At 43.5% G+C, this 16,560-nt stretch overlaps 1 protein-coding gene across 3 annotated transcripts; it reads right to left on the reverse strand.

The window, feature by feature from the left end:
• Positions 1–1,520: 1,520 nt before the first annotated feature.
• Xpa (XPA, DNA damage recognition and repair factor) lies at positions 1,521–16,151 on the reverse strand. 3 transcript variants are annotated; one of them, XM_048337927.1, is made up of 7 exons: positions 15,935–16,151; positions 12,742–12,852; positions 9,924–10,029; positions 7,018–7,183; positions 5,225–5,342; positions 2,262–2,425; positions 2,118–2,133 (listed from the first exon to the last, which is right to left on the reverse strand). In XM_048337927.1, the coding sequence occupies exons 1-6, from the start codon at positions 16,110–16,112 to the stop codon at positions 2,283–2,285; spliced, it is 822 nt and encodes a 273-aa protein (XP_048193884.1). In that variant the 5' UTR covers positions 16,113–16,151; the 3' UTR covers positions 2,118–2,133; positions 2,262–2,282. The 3 variants fall into 3 exon arrangements, with proteins under 3 accessions (XP_048193869.1, XP_048193884.1, XP_048193875.1); XM_048337912.1 differs by lacking the exons at positions 2,118–2,133; positions 2,262–2,425 and adding an exon at positions 1,521–2,113; XM_048337918.1 differs by lacking the exon at positions 2,118–2,133 and having other exon boundaries at positions 2,141–2,425.
• Between the last annotated feature and the right edge of the window lie 409 nt (positions 16,152–16,560).

Raw genomic sequence — 16,560 nt, forward strand, 5'->3', positions numbered from 1 at the left:
CTGTACCACTAAGCCACATTCCCAGCCCCTTTTTATACATTCTAGAGAAATATGTATTCATTTCCTTCCAGTTGATCCTTTCCATGTGTAATGGTTGCTTCTGACAACTTCATGCTGTAGCCCTGCTCTGTCCCTTTCTAGCAAGCAAAGTGTATGGAAAACTGAACTAGGGATTAAAATTTTTAAGAAGTAAAAGAGAAGATGTTCAATAGTTGCTTTTTCTGCCAGTGAACTATATACAGAAAAAGGCCACACATACCTTGCAATAAACTAAATTCTATTGTTATCCTTATGCCATTTAACATAATTGTATCAGGTCATTTTTATACCTAAGTGACAATGGGAACAGTGCCATCCTGGTAGAGCAGATTTGACTTCAGAGTATATCTGGATACCAGATTATCTTAAATTGAAGTTAATGGATGGATAAAAATAAACCTCAACTAGATAAATCTCATTATTGGCCATGGCTCATTATCTAGAGGCAGTTATGTTTCAGATTTAAGACTCACCATATTAAATCTTAAATAGTACTGTGAGAGGTGGTTATATTGATTTGACATAAAAAAAAATAGGCCCAATGAAGAAGCTTGTCCAGGGTCCACAACCAGGAAGTGGAACTTGAACTTGGATCCATTGGCTGAGAGCCCTTTCTTTCCCCAAAAAGCACTGATGCTCTTCACAGCCTGAACCCCTTTGCTCCGTTGTCATCAGTCCACAAGCTTCCCTCACACACACAAATCTGGACGCCCATTCAAAGTCAATTTTTACTGAGTTTAATGTTTATAGCACATGCAAAAAAAAAAATCCCTGAAAAATACATTGACCATTTCCATGTTGAGCATTTATATCCAGGACAATTAGTAATACAATCCCAAGAACCTAATTATTTGAGTTTGGGTTTTCTCCAAGTATAATTCCCAATGGCTAGTCCAGAAAGGTGGAAATGTATAAACTTCCCATTTCTCCTATTCGGAGTGGATAGAAATTGATATCAATTTGAAATGTTCAGTCTATTTCAACTTGAATTTCATCAAAATAATGATGCCTCAGTCCTTTAACTGGACTTTTGTAATCCTTTTGATAGGAGAAAATCTTACTAAGCTTTGCCCAAATACCTGGGGTGAAATTGCTACTAAACAAGAATGAAGCAAGTTGTCTCTGCTGCTTCCCCCTTTCCCCCAGATTAAATGAGAATACCTGTAAGGCACTTAGAAGTGTTTAGATAAACTTAGTTTTGAAGACAGCTGTTTTCCTTTTTGAGACAGCATTTCAGAAGAGCTGTCTGTAAAGCCCTATGGCATCAGGCTCTGAGAGTGCAGAAAACATGATTGGATTCCTAGTGTTCACTGTTCTTCTGTACGTACATCAGCACTTTTTCCCGTGATGGTTCTTCCCTCCCGTCTTCAGGGCAGTAGCTGGATGCTGGTGGCTCATGACTGACAGTAATCCTAGATACTCAGGTAGCTGAGCTCTGAGCATCATGGTTCAAAACCGCCCAGCAGACAAATCTGAGACTCATGTCCAGTTAACCAACAAAAGGCTAGAAGAAAGGCTAGAAGTGGAAGCACAGGCTTTAAGATCAAGTCCTGGTATTTGCACCAAAAATAAAAGTCCCCCAAAACCTCACCTAGACTGATGCAATACTGTGCCACCATCCTTATGGTAAAAGGTAAAAGATTTACATGATCTGAAGAGAAGCCAGAGCATATCCGCCATCATTATAGGTTGTGTCCAGTTCAGTCAGCTTTGGCCTTCCTCAGAAGCTTTGCCTCCTGCCCTAGTCTAGGGTTTGTTTATTCCTCGATGTGTAGCCAGTTGAGCTGAACCTTAACTAAAATCTGCGTTTAAGATGAAAACACCCGGTGAAGAATCAGTTACAAAGTGTTTCACTGTAAAGCCCACATTGTGAGTTTAAATATAAAATTCTGTAAAAAATTAAAAGGTCACTAAACTAAAAAAAATCACATCTTTTCATATGTCAGTTCGTGGCCACATATAGTACAGGTCTTGCGGTACATGTCATCTTCTAAGTTTTCTTCTGGTCCATACTCATGTTGATGAACAGCTGTTTCTCTTTTCCACACACTGCTTCTTACCGCTCGCCGCAATTCTAAGAAAACAAGTTTCTCACTGAATCCAAAAAATAAATCCAAGCTGTTGGCCATATTTGCATATTTAAGCACCTATGGTATACCTTAAGTTTATGACAAATCAAAGTTGATTATACAAATTTGGCAAATTTTCCTTTCTTACCTCACCTTGCCTGTGAATCATTGAAGTCATTGCTGGAGTGGTATGCGGTGAGACTCAGAAATGGGCACAGAATGGGTAATGGTTAGGAATGCAGCAAAAGAGAACAGGTACAGGGTGCTCAAGGACATGAGATGGGAAAACAGGATGTCAGAGCAGCAAAGGAGGTCCGCTAAGAGAAGGGAAAGGGGAATGTGACTTAAATTGCGTGTTTACAAGTCAGGAGCCCCTGCTTTAAAAGGCATGTTACATTCTTTTTTTTTTTTTTTTTTTTTTTTTTGCCAGTCCTGGGCCTTGGACTCAGGGCCTGAGCACTGTCCCTGGCTTCTTCCCGCTCAAGGCTAGCACTCTGCCACTTGAGCCACAGCGCCGCTTCTGGCCGTTTTCTGTATATGTGGTGCTGGGGAATCGAACCTAGGGCCTCGTGTATCCGAGGCAGGCACTCTTGCTGCTAGGCTATATCCCCAGCCCCGTCATGTTACATTCTTGAAAGAAAACTAGAGAGCCAAGATTACCATTAGGTGCTGATGTATTTTCATGTTAGCTCAAACAAGTGGTATTAGTAAGGCTGTTGAGTCCTTTGGCTCTATAAAATGTCACATTATTTTAGGAATTGAGTAAAAAAATCACAGAAGATTAACAGAAAAGAAAAATCACATTTTTATTTTGCTTAATTTTATTCTGCAGGTAGGAAAACAGCAAAGACAACATGTGGCTTAAAGTACTTGGAACTTTAGGCCTATATGCTGCTAATGGCTTTTGCAAAATTTACATTGCACATTCTAACACTTTGCTAACTGGAAATGAACAAGCTGGTAACTTCCCAGTTTCTCACTTAATGACTAGAAACCAGCACCATCTGTCTACATTTCTCAGTTCGTCAGCATTTGACAGTTTAATATATCAGGTTATAAATATAATGAATCTTTTTTTTTTTGCCATTCCTGGGGCTTGAACTCGGGGCCTGAGCACTGTCCCTGGCTTCTTTTTGCTCAAGCCTAGTAGCACTCTGCCACTTGAGCCACAGCACAATTTCTGGCCATTTTCTATATATGTGGTGCTGGGAATCAAACCCAGGGCTTCATGTATACGAGGCAAGTACTCTTGCCACTAGGCCATATTCCCAGCCCAATATAATGAATCTTAATGTCATCTATTCTCCCTATCCTCCCAGCCCCACCCCTATCCTCAAGTAACCAGGTAGCGCGTGTATTCTTAAGGACGTCAAAGCTAGGTAGCGTGGTAGATGCTTATAATCCCAGTACTTTGGAGGCTAAGGCAGGAAGCACCCTCATTCATCACCACCACAGTACCTGTCACACTCTTGACACCCTGACTCTAGCACTTACGATGGCCCAATGCCTGGCAAAAGAACACTTGAAACATTCATGGGAAGGTGGGAAGTAGGTAGGTAGGTAAGTGGATGGATGGATGGATGGATGGATTGATTTAAGGACCCATACACACATGGATAGAGGGATGAACAAAAGAATTCACAGACAGAAGAACCAAGAGCTATATGCTGAAATAAATGCACTGATGGGGGAATGACAGTATATATGAAGCGTTCCACTCAAAAAAGCCTGGGTCCTGTTCCTACATTTTATACATGCCTTCCTGGAATGTATAAAAATGAAAGTGCTCAGGCAAGCTGCCATACAAGTTCATTCTAGTGGTAGCTGGATATGGCACATGCCTAAAATCTCAGCAATCAGTACACAGAAGCAGGAAGATCATGAGTTCAAGGCCAACCCAAAATAGGTTAAGAACTTGTCTTAAAAAGAAAAGTTCCTTTTAGTCTAGTGAGACTTGACATGATTTTTCATTGGAAGCAATTAGAGAAGTTTGTTGGTGAGCCTTTTTTTTTTTTCCGTGCCAATCCTGGGGCTTGAACTCAGGGCCTGGGCACTGTCCCTGAGATTTTTTTTTATCAAGGCTGGGGCTCTACCACTTGAGCCACAGCTACACTTCTGGCTTTTTTGGTGGTAAACTGCAAATGCGATCGGTCTCACTACCTGGTCTTTCCTCAAATCTCAGCTTCCTGAGTAGCTAGTATTACAGGTATGAGCCACTGGTGCCCAGCTTCAGTAATATTTTTTTTTCCTTTTGCCAGTCATGGGGCTTGAACTCAGCCTAGGTACTGTCCCTGACCTTTTTGCTCAAGGCTAGCACTTGAGCCACAGTGCCACTTACAGCTTTTTCTGTTTATGTGGTACTAAGGAATTGAACCTGGGGCTTTATACATGCTAGGCAAGCATTCTACCACTGAGCTACATTCTCAGCCCTGTGTACTATTTTTTTTAAACACTGGATCATAATATTTAAATGCAGCTGGGGGGTGGTTGGGGGCTGATGCCTGTAATCCTAGCTACTCGGGAGGCTGAGGTATGAGGATCATGGTTCAAAGCCAGCCCGAGCAATAAAGGCTTATCTCCAATTCAGCACACACAAAAAAAGTCAGAGTAGAGCTGTAGTTCAAGTGCAGAATGACAGCCTTGAGCAAAAATAGCTCAAGCACAGTGCTAAGGCCCAGCCTTCAAGCCCCAGGACTGACAAAAAATATTTAAATGCCAAATTTTTAATTTTAGATGCCAAGTTCTTGACCAGCGCTACCATCCCCTTCCCGGCACCATTCATATGTAAGCACAATTACCTGAGCATGGTGGTATGAAACCCAGAATGAGGAGGCTTAGCGTTGCCATACTTCAACCTACCTACTTGAGGGCAAATTTCAAGTCATTTTTTTAACCTATGAAGATAGACACATTCCAATCAATGGGTAGCGTTGTCTTTAAACAAACAAGGAAGTGGTGCTGTGGCTCAGTGGTAGAGTGCTAGCCTTGAGCTGAAGAGCTCAGGGAGAGTGCCCAGGCTCAGAGTTCAAGCCCCATGACTGACCAAAAAAAAAAAAAAAGACTGCCTAACAAGGCTTTCTGTAAAACCCCATCAAGACTCAAGATGGACCACTTACCTTTCACCTTCTTATCGAACTTCTTCTGTTTCATTTTTTCTCGATTTTCCTGTCGCACTTCCTTTGCTTCTTCCAGTGCTTCCTGACTCCCCCAGACTTCAAGAGACCTCTTCACAATCTACAACACAGCCCATTCTGGAGTTAGCTATTCACAGATTACCAAGTTAGTTACCAAGCACACAGCTACTGAAGAATCATCTATCTTAAAGACAGATATACTATTTGGAACTATTTCAGATATGAACGGCAGGAAACATCTTAGAAACTGTACTCCGGCTTTACTAGGTTTAGAAATTAGAATTTAGTTGGTGCCAGTAGCTCATGCCTGTAATCCTAGCTACTGAGGAGACTGAGGCCTGAGGATCAGGGTTTGAAGCCACCCTGGGCAGGAAAGTTCATAAGACTCTTATTTCCAATTGAGTAGCAAAAAGCCAGGAGTGAAGCTGTGGTTCAAGTGGTAGAATGCTAACCTTGAACAGAAAAGCTTAGGGACAGCTGCCAAGCCCTGATTTCAAGCCTTAAAAGAAGAAAGAGGAAGGAAAATTAGAATCTGACTACAATGAGTGATATTCTGGCCCCTTTAGCATATTATGAGTATATCCTAAGCATAATCCATTTTGTCCACACACAAAGACACACATTTTGGTGGCATTGGGTTTGTTGAGTCACACCTTTAGCTCTTTTTGCTTTAGTTATTTCTTGAGTAGAGTTTTGTGTTTGTTTGTGTCTTGACCATCCTGGACTGAGATCTTCCCATTTATTCTTTTTTTTTTTTTTCCTGTCCTGGGGCTTGAACTCACGGTCTGGGCACTGTCCCTGAGCTTCTTTTGCTCAAGGCTAGCACTCTACCACTTGAGCCACAGCACCACTTCCAGCTTTTCATGTTTATGTGGTACTGAGAAATCAAACTCAGAGCTTCACACATGCTAGTCAAGCACTCTACCACTAACCCACATTCCCAGCCCTTCCTATTTATTCTTGTGTAATGGGTAACAAGTGTGTATCAACACATTCAGCTTTTATTGGATGAAATGGGGTCATGCTAGTAACTCTTTGCCTGGGCTGGCCTTACATTGTGATCCTCCCAATTTCTGCCTCCAGAATAGCTAGTATTACAGACATGAGCCATTTGTACCTAGCCATATTCTGGATTCTCTTAAAAAGAACAGAGGTATATAATTCAAAGTCTTAAAATTAGAATGAAGACTTAGACCATAAAAGGCCACTAGGCTTCCAGCTCCAAAATAAACAGCAAAAAACTGGGCTCAAGTAGGTAAATGCTAGCTGAGCAGGCCAGCCAAGTGAGCGTGCAAGGCCCCTGCATTCAAGCCCCAGTACTGGGGAAGAAATTTTGTTTGTTGGTTGGTTGGTGGAGGATCCTCAGTCCTTAATGGGGAAGGAATAAAGTATCACTCTTAAATCTTTCCGGCTTCAGAACTGCACAAACCTCACCCACCACCTACATATTTGTTCCAAAATGTCACAGCAAGAGGCAAAATAAGAAAACATGAAAAAAAAGAAAGAAAAAGAAAACATGGCAATTAAATATATCATTACACATGACTCTGATGCATATGCCAAACAAGGTAAAGAAAGGGTCCTTTTCACACTAAGCAAAATCAGAACTAGAAGTGGTTTTTGTTAAAAATTTCACAAGGGGCTGGGAGTGTAGCTTAGTGGTCCTTAAGAGTCCTTGCCTAGCATGCATGACGCCCTGGTTCGATTCCTCAGCACCACATGAATAAAATTAAAAACTGAAACAAAAAATCTCAGGAATACAAGTTATTGGAGACCTGCAGTTTTAGGTAGAGCTTCATATCACCCCACTGTGCGTGATGAGGATTCTTCTTCACAATGAACTTCAGAGCTGGTTCTCTTTTCTCCAAATCACAGTCTTTCAGAAGGTATTCTTGCTTTGCTTCAGTTTTGGTTATAAGCTTGTGTTTATCATCAGCATCTCTGAAAACAGATTAAGTCCATTATAGAAATTATTTTAAATAAATGAAGTTTTCAACTAACCCAGCAACCCAGGGAAATGCATACCAGAAAGACATATAACACTTCTTCCTAACTGTAATTTTCCTAGCATAAAAATTCTACATAAATACTTCATCTTTTACTTATTCTAAGAAATTAAATTAGCACTTAAGTCCTTTAACAACTTAAGAAACTCCTTAAAGTTCCTCTTCCTCCTGAAAGAGTTTGAAATTACTTATAATAGTAGGGAAAATGTAAGTGAGAAAACACAAAATAAAGGTCAAGATGACCTGTGCAGTTCAATCTCAGTGCAGCTGGAGTCCAGTGGGCTCTGGGTGTTGTCAAAAGCCAGGTAAAATCAGAGACAGAGTCAACTAACACGGGTCTCATTCAACTGTTCTCCATCCATATGCCAGGCACGCTTCAAGGGATATAGTCTTGCTTTAAGAACGGCCTAAACCTTTGCCTTAATGAGGCTTGCACTGTAGGTAGAAGACAGTCAAGCGTACTGGCAGGTTGAGGTGCTATAGGAATATGAGCACAGTGAAGGATAGATGTTCTCAGAGAGGAAGGAATCAGAGAAGTCTGTTGGGAGCCACATGAGCACAGCCCTTCGAAGTCTGGGCAGCCAGCACTCCCTAGCAGAGGGGAGGCCAGGCAAGTGGTGTCTCGGGGCAGCACAGGATTTTAGAACTCCAAGAGAGAAAGGTGTAATCAGAATGCTTACAGTAAGTGATGAGGAGGTGGGGAGGGGAGAAAAGTCAGAGAGACACACAGGCCTCCTAAGTGATGGTGATGACATCAACTGGGGCAAAATGCCACAGAGAGAAGGGACTACTGGAGGTACACAGTGGGGAAGGGTGGGCAGAGAGCAGTTAGAGGACAACACAGTGGTCCAGTGGGCCACAAAGTGCTGATGATGGACTACATTATGTCAGCAGTGGGAGAGCGTGAGAAGGGGGTGGGTGCAGGATATGCCTTAAACAGAACCAGATGGACTTGGAATTAAACAGAGAGAGCCAAGGGACAAAGCCAGCCATTACTAAGGAAGAAGGAAATCAAACTTTCTATCACAGAACCTACATAAAACTGGAAATAACTCTAAAGAAGGATAAATGACAAGGAAAGTAGGCATAGACTATTCTGTACTAAAACTGAAACAGACCAGGCGTGGAAGGGAGCTGTGTTCCTAATTACGATTCAACAAAAATGGATTTTCCAGACTAATACAACTTCCTTTAACTTCATGTTAATAGTCACTCCATTTTCTCCTGTTACTCAAAGCTAGGACAGGCTTCCAAGAAGGGTGGTCCTAACCCTGTTAGGACCCTGGTAGGAACACTCTGTGGGAAGTGAATTCATAATAACTGGAGAGCTGGAACATGGGAGATCAGGGTCATCACTACCACTGTGTGTTCACTAAGGATTCCACTCAGCAACAAGCCGCTGGTGATGATGACTCTCATGGCACGTCCTCTATGCTGGGGAGGAGACATCTAGTACTACAGGTACAACACAAGCCTTCAATGGCAAAAGACACCATCTGCCTAAGTAGACAGCAGGGATAGGAGAACAACAGAGAGTAACAGGAATAGTTCTAGGATGATATAAAAATGGATGCAGATGGGGGCTGGGAATATGGCTTAGTGGTAGAGTGCTTGCCTTGCATGCATGAAGCCCTGGGTTCTATTCCTTAGCACCATATAAACAGAAAAAGCCGGAAGTGGCGCTGTGGCTCAAGTGGCAGAGTGCTATCCTTGAGCAAAAAGAAGCCAGGGATAGTGCTCAGGTCCCGAGTTCAAGCCCCAGAACTGGAAAAGAAGCATGGTAGAAAAAAAGAATGGATGCTAAGCATGGTAGTTCACATTCATAATCCTAGCACTTGGAAGATAAGGGGCAGGAGAATCGTGAATTACAGGTCAGCCTCGGCTACATAGCAAGACCTTACTTCATTTAAGCTCTTTACTAGTATAGTGAAGCCCTGGGTTTGATCCCCAGCACTGTTGAATGAATGCATGCATGTCAGGTAAGGGCTGGAAGAAGAAAAAGACTGAGGGGAGCAAAGGGGACTGGGAAGGCATCTGTGCCTTCCTTCCTCTCGCAAAGGCCCCAGTCCTCTGGCCAGGAAAGCCTCCCAACACATTGGGGTAAGAGAGAAACAGGATCCTTAGGGCAGGGGAAGAAAGGGATTATGAACTGGCTACTGAGAGAAGGAGGGAAAACAACAGCAGAGAAACAGAAAGGAAGGGAACTTCCTGTGGCAGACTGGGGCATTCACTCTGTCCTATGGGGCACAATGGAAACTTGGATAAACACAGGGTCCTATTGTTTCTTTGGCAAAAAATGGAAGCCACAAAAAATTTTGGAACCACCCTTCAAATAACAATCATAATTACAGAGAATAATACAAACAAATATAACCATTATTTTCCCTAATCCTACACAAATATTAGATTTTAGCAATTTAAAAATACCATCTGGCTTGTAATCCCCACTATTGAGGAGGCTGAGGCAAGACAGCCTCAGCATGGACAACTAGCGGAACCCTATCTCAAAGTTCAAGAGCACAGTGGAAGAGCGAGGGCCTAGCCTGGGCGAGGCCCTGGGCTCAATCACCAGAACTGTTAAAAAAAACAAAGTAGGAAGCAAGGGCGCAGCAGAGAGGGGAGCAGAGGGGAGGGCAGGGGAGGGAAGAAGTAGGTACTGAAATAAAACTCAGTACCTGCAATTATCACAAGTTGCCAAATCAAAGTGATTCATGAGATAAGAATCCATAAATTCTTTCCCACATTCTTCACATATTGTGTAATCAAATTCCATGATGGGCCCTACAGAAAAGATGAGTTCTGTAAGTTTCCTTTCTTTTTTTTTTTTTTTTTTTTGCCAGTCCTGGGCCTTGGACTCAGGGCCTGAGCACTGTCCCTGGCTTCCTTTTGCTCAAGGCTAGCACTCTGCCACTTGAGCCACAGCGCCACTTCTGGCCGTTTTCCATATATGTGGTACTGGGGAATTGAACCCAGGGCTTCATGTATATGAGGCAAGCTCTCTTGCCACTAGGCCATATTCCCAGCCCTCCTTTCTTTCTTGACTACATCAATATACACTTTCTTTTTTGTTTTGGTTTTTGGTAATTAGAAATGTTTTTATTATTATTATCATACATTTGTTGTACAAGAGGGGTTTTATTGTGACAGTCTTTTTTTTTTTTTGGTACCAGTCCTGGGGCTTGAACTCAGTGCCTGGGTGCTATCCCTAAGCTTCTGTACTCAAGGCTAGTGGCTCTCCTTGAGCCACAGCTCCATTTCCAGCTTTTTGGAAGTTAATAGAGATTAAAATGGACTTTCCTGCTCAGGCTGACTCTGAACCATGATCCTCAGATCCCAGCCTCCTAAAGAGCTAGAAGTACAGGCATTACTACCTGGCAGCCGGCTAAGTTTTAAGCCTGGCCATTGGGACATTTCAGCTCATGTAAACAGTATACGCTAATCAACTTCACCCCTCTACCGCTCTTCCTCATCTCCCCCTCTCAAGACAATTTCAGCAGGCTTCATTTTTCTATTTTCATATGTGCAAATAAACTATTTTGACCATATTTAGCCTTAGCTATCTTCTTTGTTTGCCTTTCCCCTTCCCACTGGTGCCCCTCACCCAAGCTTGCTTTGCTTTCCTTTCATTCACTTTGCGTGTGTGTGTGTGTGTGTGTGTATGTGTGTATGTGTGTTACACTGATTACTCAGAAGCTGGCAGCACACTGCTCAGTCTTCCCTCTCTCCATGCATTCAGTCTTTGTTTCTTTCATTCATGCAGCTTATTATTACTTATAGAGACTTAGGGGCTCCTATTACTTAATGGTGGACAGTGCCTTGATGTTCATCACTTTGGTGGCCACACTTCAGAATTAGCAGTGCCTCCTCTGTCCCTGTAATATGCCTCCATTATTTCTCAAAGCTTGCCTATTATCTAGTATTATAAGCTGGTCCAAACCGATCTTTCAGCAATGCACTCAACCTAGAATCAGCTAGTTCTCTGAGTGATCCTGTAAGTGGGAAACAGTCTTAGCACGCAGGATCCAGATGCCAGGTAGGCTTCAAGACCAGGCCAGGCGTGCTACAGTCCTAGCTGTGCTTCACCATGTCCCTGGCGGATGACAGGCTTACACCACTACACCCACACACTCTGCATCCTCTATATCTATGGATAACAGGCATGTGGTTAGTTAAGATGGCATCTCTCAAACATTTTTGTCCAGCTTAACCTCAAATCAAGATACCCCTATGTAAGCCTCCCAGGTAGCTAGGACTATAAGCGTGAGCCACCATGCCCATAAAGATTGGGTGTTTTATGTCTGCATACATGTAGGTGTGTGCATGTGCATGGTGTGTGTATGTGTGTGTGTGTGTGTGTATGCCAGTCCAGGGCTTGAATTCAGGGCCTAGGTGCTGTCCCTGAACTTGTTTTTGCTCAAGGCTAGCACTCTACTACTTAAACTACAGCTCCACTTCCGGCTTTTTTGGGTAATTCCCGCTCAGGCTTCAAACCATGATCCTCAGATCTCAGCCTCCTGAATAGCTACATTACAGGCATGCGCCACCAGCACCTGGCTAAGAATGGGTTTTAAGCCATGATATTACACTACTGGCTGTCAACTTTATGGCCACAGTGTACACATCTCCTCACCTTGGGGATATGTGTATATAGAATGCATTTAACAAACCATTGATCTTAGAAAATAGATTCATATCCTTCTTTATGTGTCAGGTCTCCCTGTCTTCTACTTTTTATCCCCTTCAAACATAAAAGACACGGGCTGGGGATATGGCCTAGTGGCAAGAGTATACATGAGTATACGTGCCTCTTATACATGAAGCCCTGGGTTCAATTCCCCAGCACCATATATACAGAAAATGGCCAGAAATGGTGCTGTGGCTCAAGTGGCAGAGTGCTAGCCTTGAGCACAAAGAAGCCAGGGACAGTGCTGAGGCCCTGAGTCAAAGGCCCAGGACTGGCAAATAAATGAATGAATAAATAAATAAATAAAAGACTGTCCTTAATTTGACCTCTTGGGTTCTTGTGTTTCTGGCCCCTAATTTTAGCTTATAATGACTTTTTTTAGAGAGAGAGAATCTCATTGTATTGCTCAGGCTCAAATGGGCAATATATTGCTGTAGGCCCAAATGATTCTTCTGCCTCCTCAGCCTCCCAAGTAGCAGGGACTACAGGTTACAACCATCATGCCCAACTTATGGAGATAATTTTGAATATTTATTCTATTCATCAATATATTATCTGACCCTGCTCATTTAAAAACAATAGACAACATCAATATACCTTTGTACACAAGCCACAAATTGAGTTTCCACCTTTATGGTTGTTTCCTGGATTCTTTTCGTCAAAACTGTCAAATATTATCTTTACTACAAAGATAGTCTGGTCACAGACCAAAGAAGCTATGGTATTATTTAACATCAATTTGCAAAGAATTAAATGTTACTCAAAATAGCCAATCTAGATACTTATTTTCTGAAAAATTCACACTTTACCTGGCTGATGAATCACATTTACAATTTTATGTTCTTCTTTTTCTTCCTCTTCCAAAATGAAGCCTCCTCCTGTGTCGATTATTTTGGGGGCTGCTTTTACGTTAGCCACACCTACAAAAGTAAATAAAAGTGGTCATTTCTTGAAGGAAGCCCATATGTCCCCTTCCACATAAACAGAAACTTTCCTGAACAGATATCACACAAGGCAAGATGTTTGGTCACATCTATCATCGTTGTGCTGAAGTCTGCCACTCTGTACTACAAGAAAACCAAACTGCACAAAGGCTAGAATGAAGTAAAACAGTACTCATGCACAGAAAATGTCAGTTTATGTCAAATATCCATAAGAATTAAGAAATAATAATAATGTATAGAATCTCTGCACTGAAAACCAAAAGCTAAGAAAAAATTTAAAAATGAATAAACCACATGCAGATTTTAAGCCTGGATAGTATAAAAGTCAAATTTATCTGAAGATTCCAGGTGATCCCAGTTGATCCCACCTCCCAAAAGTTGGATGCTGCAGGCGGTAAGAACTGCCAATAATCTGATCCTACCACATATTTGAATAGTAAGAACCTAGACTAGCCAATACAAGCTTGAAAAACAAAATCAGGAAATTTATCTGAGCAAATGCAGTAGATTCATTTTAAACCTTCAGTCATTAAAGCACTGTGTTATTGGCAAAAAGACAAATAGGCCAATGGTGCAGAGGAGAAAGTCCTAGAATAGATATACAGGTATCTGCACTTTCATGGCAAGACCTCCATGGCATGGGAAAGAATAACAACCTTTCAATTCATGGTGCTGGTATTTTACCACAATGCACCACCACTACAGTAGCACTGGGAAGGTAGTCTTCTCAGTAAGTGAACTTTGACTCCATCTCCAACAATACACACTTAAAATGGATCATAGTCTTGAATGTGAAAGGTGAAATAATAAAACCCCAGACCAAAACATAGGAGTAATTTCATAAACTTGAGATCACAAAGCCTCTTAAACAGAACACAGGAAGTCCTAAGAGAATAAATACTATTCTGGACTTAACTAAAATTATGAATTTCTCTTCATCTACACCACTGTAAGAACAGAGAGCAAAATGAAAAGTGGTATCTGTAATGTCTGACAAGACTTGACTCTAGAATATGTAACAAAATCTTATGAAGCGATAAAAGATAAATATCCCAACCTTAAAAAAAAAAAACACACAACACCTGGATACTTAACAAGGTAATTCCAAATGGCCAATGAGCATATGAACATGTTCCACCAACACTAACCACCAGAAAAATGCTAACTTACACCAAAACAAAACATCCTGACGGTCCCACCAGAATGTGTGACATGAAAGACCAACCCCACAGGGACCACAGGACTGCTGTACACTGATGGTGAGAGGCCGACGAACACACTCACTGTGTGGCAATCTCTGCCAAAGCTGAGCCCTCTACCACCCAGCAGTTCCAGAGACCTAAGCAGATACGAGGACAAACTGTACTGTTTGTTCTAACTACCAGTTAGAGTGGAGAAAAAATACTCCAAAGTCCAAGTTCCCAGATATTATAGTACCAAAAGACATGCTTTAAGCAATCCCTTCTGTGAATGGGTCTCCAGCCTGCTACAAACTCTGCACGAGAAACTTAGGAAGACAAATAAACAGCATCTGTGACAGCAATGATAGTAGCTAAGGGCTGCAATTCTAACTACTTACTTAGGAGGCCTGTACAAAGTCAAAGAGGAGATTTCTGGTCCAGCAACAGGACAAATGCACTAGCAACTATGAAAGGAATTTTAAAATGTATACTGTCATAAAATAAAAGGGTTACCATTTAATAGTGGTCACTACAGGACCCCTTTGGTGGGGGAGGAGATGTAAGAGAGATGACCCTTTCTCCCAATCACGAAAGTATTATCATGCTTGTGTTAGGGCATGAATAAGACACAAGACAAAGCACCTGTTTTCAAGATGAAATCTGGTGAGCTGAGGCTCCAGGAACAAGGCAAAAAGGATAAAACACACTGTACTGCTGACAGGTGAGAGCAGAGAGAAGGCTGAGGAAATATGGAGGAATCGGGTAACGTTAAAGAGCTTTACCATGGAACCAATGGAACCAATGGAAATTTTGGGAATATTAGAAAGGAAAGGAGCTGGGCACCTGCCTTTGACTCATGCTTGTGATCTTAGCTACTCATAAGGCTTTCTGAGAATCACAGATCAAAGCCAGCCTGGGCATGAATGTCCATGAGACCCATATCTCCAAACAGTCACCAAAAAGCTGGAAGTGGAGCTGTGGCTTAAGTGGTAGAGCCCCATCCTTGAACAACAACAAAAAAAAGCTAAGGGGCAGTGCTCAGGCCCTGAGTTCAAGCCCCAGTATTGGCACAAAAATAAACAAAAACCTAAAGTATGTGAGGCATTCAAGACTAGAAAGAAAGAAAAAAAAAAAAAAAAGCTACTGAAGCATGCATGAGGAAGAGGGGAACTGATTCCAGAAGTCCAGAGTGACTTCTAATAGCAATGTCAGCGGCTAGAAACAGGATTGGTAGGTTTGAAAACATGACAAATGAGAGCAGCTAGGACTTAACCAAAGCCAGGGGACCGATGGAAACCTCTTCCTCCCAGGGAGTGAGTAAGGTGCCTGGGGCAGCAGGGGGAACCGGAGGGCAGAAAGGAGAGGTCCCGCCCCGATGTCAGACGACCCAAACTGCTGTTCTCAGTCTGGCTAGTGCCAAACAATAGATGCCAAAGCCTTGTCCTTCTTATTTTCCAGGATGTCTGGGAGAATCCAACCAGACAACCTGTCTGGACGTGTGGAGCCTCGCAGGTGCGTGCCACCGACGGGGCGGGCGGGGGCCGGCCGCCGGGCACACCGAGGACGCGGGGACCGGGCCTGTGATTAATGTGGGTGCAGGAGGCCCGCCCACCCCACCCCACCCCACCCCCCGTGATGTGGGCTGAGGGCTGACAGGAGGGTCCGGGACTGCTGGGGGCGCTGACAGGCACCAACTAGAGCCTTCCACCGGGGACGGCTGCGCCCCCGAAACGCCAGGTGGAACCTGGGCGGCCTAAGTGCTAGCGAGACCGCCCCGGGGCTGGGGTCGGGAGGCCTGGGGTCGAGGTGGAACCGCCGAGGCCAGAGCCGGACCCCGAGGGCAAGCGCCACCGGGAAGGGGGGGGACAGGGCCAAACCTCCGGTCGCTGCCGCAGCCCCCGCCGCCGGGTAGGGCCGGGCCGCCAGCCGGGCCTGGCGCAGCATCAGCGCCCGCTGCCGCTTGCGCTCGATGCTGGCGCGCACGGACGCGGGCAGCTCCGCGGGCTGTTCCGAAGATGAGGGTTCCGGCGAGGCCCGCTCTCCCGCAGCCGCCATCTCCACGCTACACAGCGAACTCGGGCTCCGGGCATGCGCGCGCGCGCGGGCCCACGGCCGCCGCGGGCCTAGCACCAAGGCCTTCACGCCTGAGTGCGCCTGCGCAATCAAGGGAGTCGTGGGTGGAGTCTGAGCATGCGCAGAACCCTGAGCTTGTATCTGTACCCACTTAATCATTTGTGCTCTGCTTTTAGGATTGGTTCTGAGGTCATACCCAGCCCCCCCCTTTTTCCCCCTCTTTTCCTTTGTTTAAATTAAGTTAGATTATGAGTACAATGTTTCCTGTTCATAAATAAATTTTGCTTAGTGGTTCACAATATGGACTTTAAATTCGGACCTAAAAGGTTTAAATCCAAACTCTGACACTAGGCACATTGCTTAACCAGAGTTCAGTTCTTTCAGTGATAAAATAATACTAATGGACCCACTTCCTGGGCCCCTGGGAAGA

This window comes from Perognathus longimembris, chromosome 1, assembly GCF_023159225.1.
Source record: "Perognathus longimembris pacificus isolate PPM17 chromosome 1, ASM2315922v1, whole genome shotgun sequence".
Lineage (NCBI taxonomy): Eukaryota > Metazoa > Chordata > Mammalia > Rodentia > Heteromyidae > Perognathus > Perognathus longimembris.

Coding starts and splice junctions, on each gene's coding strand:
- Xpa (XM_048337912.1), bottom strand. CDS start 16,112: ATGGCGGCTGCGGGAGAGCGGGCCTCGCCGGAACCCTCATCTTCGGAA. Junction 12,853..15,934: donor GGCTGCGGCAGCGACCGGAG/GTTTGGCCCTGT, acceptor TTACTTTTGTAG/GTGTGGCTAACGTAAAAGCA. Junction 5,343..7,017: donor AGCTCTACCTAAAACTGCAG/GTCTCCAATAAC, acceptor GCTGTGTTGTAG/ATTGTGAAGAGGTCTCTTGA.